Here is a 7,768-nt window from a genome sequence, read left to right as displayed (position 1 = left end):
ATAGAAAATATTATTAAATCTGATTTATTCTCTAAACTTCATTTTGAAGGGTGACAAGATTACTTGTTGGGAGGGTAGAAGAGATGAAAATTTCTGCTTCTCTCTCTTTTTATAAATTTGTGGAACATATAAAAATGAATCTGTAGTTCTGTACCCTCACCTAGCCTTCCCTCCCCACCAAATTGACATCTTAAGATATTATTAAGTGGATTAATATGGATTTATTGAAAAGGGTCAAGAGTGATCCAACCATCAATTTCGGATTTAAAATTGGATAATCTGGATATGCAAGACTATGCAATTTAGTATAATAGCCCAACCCATCTTTAAGCCCAATTATTCACAGCTTAGATTAGATGGGCCAGAATAATCTAATTATGAGCCCAATCTCTCGGATAAAATACCCCAGACATGGGCTCTAACATTAAGTGATAAAAAGAAATCAGAGGAATGCATAAAGAAAATGACATTTGATTAAACGAGATCTTAAAGCAAATATATAGAATTCTACAAGATGGTAGTAGTACAATGCTGGTACAGAATTAAAAGTTTGTAACCTCCCAGCTAAATTTTAACAAAGAAAAATATGTAAACAAGCAAAATTAATTATAAGGCAAATAGAAAAAAAAGAAAATGACATTTATTAAACGAGATGGGAGTACAGGATTATACAAGATGGGAGTACTGTACTTGTACGGATATGTACTTTTCCCAGCTAAATTTTAACCAAGAAAAAGTAAACAAGCAAAGGCAAATAAAAAAAAAAAAAAAAGGAAAAGAGTCTAGCCTAGCTAGTCCCCATACACCCAAACCACTAATTAATTTTGCAATGCAAGCCCCATCAAATTCTCAAATTTTCACACAGACACAGTGTTGGTCGTCTGGGCATCTTCCTCTTCATAGTCAGGAACTGGCTTTCCCATGCTCTGCATGCGTCGAATCTTGAACGACGATAACTTCTGAGTGCTGGAGCCCCCTAGGCTGGACCCCATAGGTTTATCTTTTAATTTGATAAAGGTGTATGCACCGCCACCTAATAGTGTTCCGATTGGTGGGGCTATGAAATAGACCCATAGCCCTTTGTAGATACTGCTTGCCAGTGCCGGTGCTAGGGTTCTAACCGGGTTCATGGATCCTCCTGATATCGCCCTGCATTTCCTCATTTTATATGCTTTTACTGTTATACTCCATAATTTATGTACTCTTTTAATTGTTTGGTTATTGTTCTTTTGTTTTAGTACTTAATATATTGAGTGCTGTGCAGTTTACATTTTAAGTATGGGATTAGTGTCTGATCTGGCATATGACTTACCAGAAGAGAATTATATATTTGATATGAAGCAACTTTACTAAATTAATGTCCCATAAACTAATCCTAAATTAAATTACCCAGCAAAAATTGAGGTTATGCAGACTGAAGAGCCTACTGCCATTCCTGCCAGCTCACCTACCTGCCATCGATCAAATCATACAATTAATCATATCAATAAATTACTCAACTACATAAGCATTAAAAAAAAATTTAATGAAGATAAGCAACGAAAATTACAACAAGTAATTAGTACAGCAATTAAGGGCACTGACCGCTCTTGTATCAGTTGCAACAGCAAAGGTGACAAAAATCATGTTAAAGGTCACAATAATTTCTATGAGGAATGCACGCCAGTCAGCACCGGACGGAGTGGTTGTCCCGATGTCTGTGATTGGGTGGATCACTTCCCGCAGTAAGAATGCGGCGCTTATTCCTCCTGTAAATTGAGCTGCCCAGTAGAAAGGCACCTGCAGTATTTTCCTTTTTCTTTAGTAACTGCTGAATTTATACTTCTTTTATTTACTGCATAACACTGGTACATATTCAGAAAATTTTAGAAAATATCATTCGTTTTCAAAAGTTGAAAAAAAATGATTTATCCTTCCCTTTCTCCTTCTGTTTTCCTTTCCTCTCACTTACGCATTTTTTTTCATAGTTTTACAATTTTACCTTTCAATTTTTATAGTTCAGAAATTATAGTTTCATATTTATAATATTATTTGCAAAATATTATATTTTAATCAAAATACAGTGTCAAATGGACGATGCTTTAAAAACATCAAGCACAAAATATTAAATTTGCACCTCTCAAATTTTGGATATTTTGTAATTGCATCAAGTTCTCAATTTCAGATGTCAAATTGTGTTGCTTTGAATCTAAATTTAAATTTAATTTTATGGAAATAAACAATTATAAATCCATAATGTAATATTTAAAATTTTGAAACTTAGAATTCAATGACAAAGAAAATAGTTGGATTTTTAGTTTTTGAAAATAATGAAAGCCATAATTTTCAAAACTACATGTAGTTGTTGAATTGTGAAAATAATAATTTTATTTGTGAAAAATAACATAACTGAAACTATATGAAAACTAAAAAATTATTATGTTTGTAATTAATCAATATTATTATTATGTGATATTTACAAATTCAAATTTCTTAATATTTACACATTTTTATTTCCTAGTTTAAATTTTTCGTACTTCTAGTTTTGACTTTTTTTAATTATATATATTTCCATAAAAACTAAATATAAAAAATAGTATTTTGTAAAATATAAAGCAACATAGTTTCACAGCAAATTTGAAACTCCAACGAGTTAAATAATTAACAAATGTAAGAGGTGCAAGTTAATTAAGATTGTCAATTGCAATCTACAATTGTGCATGTATGAATTCATGACATTGGTTGTTTAGTAATTATGATGGGGCCTCATTGTTTTATTTATAATATTTGTTAGTAGTATGATTGGGGCCTCATTGTTTTATTTAGCCTCCCTCATCTCATCATATATAGGTTCCGATTCCTGAGTTATGATAGGATATGAATTTGTTTGAGTGGGCCCACAAATCAAGTCTCCTGAGTCCTGACAACAACAGCAATAAAATAAAATAACTAGTGGATTGGTTGATGTTCTTCTCCTTGCGTCAACTTGATTGGCACTGGTTCTTTTTTTCAAAGCTGTGTCTAATTGATTCTTTCGGTGGGGGCACATTATTTGTTTTATTCTTTGGCTTCTAACATGTAAGATATTGCATGTTTAATTAATTAAGAGATAAGAGTGTTCCTGATAACTAGCCCCCGATGATATCTTATCATATTTGCACCAGATTGGCACAATTTTTTTTTTTTTTTTTTATATATATACTTGCTGCTGTTCGGCAACCCTTTTAATTTTGTATTAGCTAGATGACAGATATTTATGTGTATATAAAGTAGAACTAGGATATTAATTTCTTAAATTCACAAAATATATGGAGTTGGATTGCACATTAGAATACTTTTTCTTCTGATTGCCGTACAATACATTAATTATGGAATATATCATTGATTGAATTGAAAGATAGTAAATTACTCGACTTAGTTAGAGGGACGGTATTATGATCAATATGGATTGAATAGAATAGAATTACTTTTAAGGGGGTAGATGTAAATCTGTCACAAGTTTGGGCAGCTATTATAAAATTGGCTTCTTTAGTGTTAGTCCCGGCAAAATGATTTTCATTTTAAGCTACAATTAATCTTACCTCCTAATTTTATGTTTGGATGTACTGAGAATAGCGAGAATAGCGTTGTTCCGCTATTCCTACAAAAAGTCGGAATAGCAATTGGTGCTCTCTCAAATGTTCAATCACTCCATCGCTATTCTAAATGTTCAATCCAAACAACATTTTAAATAGTATCACATCAACACTATTCTCACACTCTTCCAAAAATCACTATTCTCATCTACTATTCTCAAATAGTAGCTATTATAGCTATTCTAGAGTAGTGCATCCAAACAAATGCAGTCTAGTTATGATTGGAGGTTCAGGTGGAAGAAGGTCTGGTACAGGATAGAGTGTTGGTACCAGTATGTCTGCTTTTGTGTACTGAAGATTTGATTTGAAATGATTAACAAAATATGCATGGTGTGGTCGATTGGTTATTATGTTGTTGGATTCTTTTATGATATTAATTGTGTGATTGTTTGTGATGTTTTTATGTGAAGTTTTTGATGGTATGGAGTTCAGTTATAAGATTCTTTAAAACTGGTACCAACTTATTTTAGATTCTAATAGAACTGGTGGCATGCCATTTTCTCAAAAAAGAAAAATAATTGAATTGGATTAAAATAAAATATCGAGGTTTATTCTTGGACTTGGTAGTATAAAAAACACCGTGGCATGACAGCCATGTTTGGTTTTATATAATACATTCTCTGGAGACAATTGCTGCCAGTTGGAAGTTTAAAATCATGTACGTTTGGATGCACTAGAGAATAGTTAGAATAACTACTGTTAAGAATAGTAGGTTAAGAATAATTAGAATAGCTACTATTTAAGAATAGTGCTAACTCAAAGCTATTCGGAATGTTGTTTGGATTGAACATTTAGAATAGCGAGAACAACGATTGAACATTTGGGAGAGTAGTTTGCTATTCCATGTTTTTGCAGGAATAGCGAGAACAGCGAGAACAACGCTATTGAGTATGTTTGGATGGATCGGAATAGCACTGTTCTCACTGTTCCCGCTATTCTCGCTATTCTCACTACATCCAAACATATATATATGAGAATAATATAATTAATCAATTAATTTTTTAAGATATCTTTTCAGAAGACAGTATATATGAAGTTAGTTGACAACTTGACATCACTATGAAAATAATTAATATGTGTGGCATCTACGTGAAGTTTTGTTTTAATTAAATCCTGAATACTCTAGCCCTGAACAAAATTTAAAATTTATTATTAATATTCTGATCTATCCGACTTCAATTTTGATAACTCTAAAACACAAACTAATAGCTAAACTGATGAGGTACTATATATATAAGATGACCTCAAATTTCATGATTTCAACTCCTATATATATATAAAATTACTGATACATGACTTATGAGCCTTTTCTATATAATTTTAAATAAAGGATGACTCTGGACAGAAGGTGACTATTATTCTAGAAAATATAACAGGAGAGATGATTCTTAATTATGGCTATTAATTAATGTCAAAATAAGATAATTTGAAAACGAACTACGTACTGGAAACATTGGATATTACACGTAATTAATGGCCATTTCAGTGGTAGGCCCAAAAAAAAAAAATTTATAAGAATCATGCTTAATTTGCAGTATATATAATTTATATAATCAGATATGTTATTTTTTTTATCAAGATAATATTTTTAAATGGCAAGACTTAGTTCATTTTTAAAGATAATTAATTACTTAACCAAAGTATTTTTTTTATATGATGTTTAGAGATTCACATAAAAATTATCTGCATGGAAAACATCAACCAGAAAAATAGTGCAAATTAAGGTGTGTTTTTGGTTGCCTAAAATGAATTTTAAGAGAAGTTCATTAATTCCTCAACTGAAAGCTGTGTTTCTCTGGTATGCCTTTATTAATTCCCTTAATTTGGCTAACTGTGAGCCTAGTTGCTTCCTCATTAATACATAAGAGAGAGAAGCTAGAGAGAGATCTAAGGATTTTTAAGAGAGAAACAAGTCAAACCTGCATCCAAGGGAAGTGCCGGTATGTGGCGAAGGCAAGAGTAACTGCTGGGTTCATGTGTGCGCCAGAGATATGACCAACAGAGTATATCATGACCGTCACAATGAGACCTCCCGCCACAGACTGTCCCAACTGAGAGATACGTGAAGGGTTGGCAGCACTTATCCCTGCCGCACCGCATGTCATAAACACCAGCAAAAACGTAGCGATTATCTCAGAGATAACCTTAATTTCAACCAAAACAACAAAAAGTAGAATCCAGTAAGCGTCTTGATACAAAATTAGTATGTCATTTGCTTGAATAGAAATTATGTAAAACTATCTTTTTTTGTTTAAAAATTAAGTCGAGTAATTAAACATGCATGTACATACTTTTTTGAAGAGATTCGGAGGGTAATACAGCGTGATGGATGCCGAAGGTGATGGTGGTACTGGTGGTCTATAGGTAGCGGCCGTCTGAACCGTATCCATGTCGTGGATCTCGTTTCTGAAGCTCGGGACACGGAGGTTAGAAGCCATTTCTTCTTCAATTTATTGATCCCGGTTGCTTGCTGGTTCTAAGGGCCTCACCTGCTCAATGCTGCTCTTTATAGAGGAACAATTTGCATATAATATTCAACTTTTTATAATCTTTTTTAAACCAATTTTTTTTTTATAATCTTTATTTTTTCTTTTATATATATGGGCTATCTCAGTTATAGAAGACTTTACTAACTAGTAACTAGCTAGTTTACTTCTGTTGTCACTACGGCATATTGCGACTTGCACAACAAGAATGAGACACTTTTCGCGAGGATAAAAAAGTGATTTTTTGCGACGGACTACTCTCATTGTTCAGATTTTTCTTTTTGCGACAGTACTTTTTGCGACGGACGACCGTCATAAATGCATTTTTTTCCTTCGCAAAAAGTGTTTACTTTGTTGTAGTGCTGGCCTATCTTATGTTAATCGTACGGTCTGAATTAAATAATATGGCAAGACTTGTTAATTATCACAGTAAGTGCAACATATACGGTTATATAGAAACTGTACTACAAGGCTCCAGTTAGAATTCGTATGGGAGCTGTTGGATACTAATAATAATAATAATAATAATAATAATAATAATAGAGTAGTTAGGCTACGGTACTTTGCAATGTGGACATCAGTTCATGCTATTAGTCTATATATTTTCATTTTCAAAATCCAAATAATAGATTCAAACTGCTTAACATATAATCTCCAAATAAAAATGTAATTGCAGATCAAATTTACATCTTTTAGAAATTTTTAGGATTTTTAAATGAGTAGAAAATCACCCGATATTAAAATTCTGGACCATCGAGAATAATGTTTTTCTCCCATTTTCAGAAAAATAGTGAAAAAATGGTAAAGAACATAAAATAATAATACATTTATGTATATATAGATAATTTAAACTCATGTTTGGTTCTTATGGATGGTAGATACACAGGATCTAGGAAGCATATATACAAGTAATTAATATTATGACTTGGATCTACATGTGACTACTCCCTGCGTGCCAGACAACTGCCAGTGTGGCTCTAGGAGCACAGTTGCCCCCACCCCATATTCCTATAAGATAAAAAGAGATAAATATTCCATGCCTTCTAACTTCTAAGTCCAAACATCCAAAATAGTACCAGCTGGCCGGGTTCGCTCAACTATTCACTAGTGGAAAAACTGGAATCAGGATCGGCTGCACTAACCAACCGATACTAATACCTATCTGGATCGGTTTTAACACTAAAACCGATACTAAAAACTAATAAAATCACAGATCATGCACTATCAAGATCGGTTCCTAGCTTATAACCGATCCTGATACTATCAGAATCGGTTCTACACTAAGAACCGATCCTAATTATTAAGTATTAGGATCGGTTCTAAGCTAGGAACCGATCTTGATAGTATCAGGATCGGTTCTAAGCTAGGAACCGATCTTGATAGTATCAGGATCGGTTCTAAGCTAGGAACCGATCTTGATAGTTCATTTAAAGGCATTGCTAAGTCCGATTCATCACAGAATCGCCTTTCTTTCATCCTCAGACCTCGCCTCCATTACTTAGCGCAGCAGCTATCTTACTGGGCATTAATCAGCTATCTCCCTTCTTTTCTCAGGTTCATTAATTGATCGATCATCTTTTTTCTCAAGTTTGATATTAGATGGAGCACCATTAATTCGGCTCATTTTATAAACCCTAAATCTCTCTTTTAGGTTTTTATACATTTTCT

General features: G+C 32.9%; 1 protein-coding gene across 1 annotated transcript; it reads right to left on the bottom strand.

Annotated features, from left to right (window-relative positions):
- Positions 1-624: 624 nt before the first annotated feature.
- On the bottom strand, positions 625-6,171 carry LOC144568679 (aquaporin NIP2-1-like). The gene is made up of 5 exons (XM_078319050.1): positions 5,906-6,171; positions 5,534-5,758; positions 1,585-1,779; positions 1,390-1,451; positions 625-1,149 (listed from the first exon to the last, which is right to left on the bottom strand). Exons 1-5 carry the CDS (start codon positions 6,050-6,052, stop codon positions 858-860), a joined length of 921 nt encoding a protein of 306 aa, XP_078175176.1. The 5' UTR covers positions 6,053-6,171; the 3' UTR covers positions 625-857.
- Between the last annotated feature and the right edge of the window lie 1,597 nt (positions 6,172-7,768).

This window comes from Carex rostrata, chromosome 17, assembly GCF_964058835.1.
Source record: "Carex rostrata chromosome 17, lpCarRost1.2, whole genome shotgun sequence".
Lineage (NCBI taxonomy): Eukaryota > Viridiplantae > Streptophyta > Magnoliopsida > Poales > Cyperaceae > Carex > Carex rostrata.
Note: the sequence above shows the minus strand (reverse complement) of the source record. Positions and strands in the feature narration are given on the sequence as shown.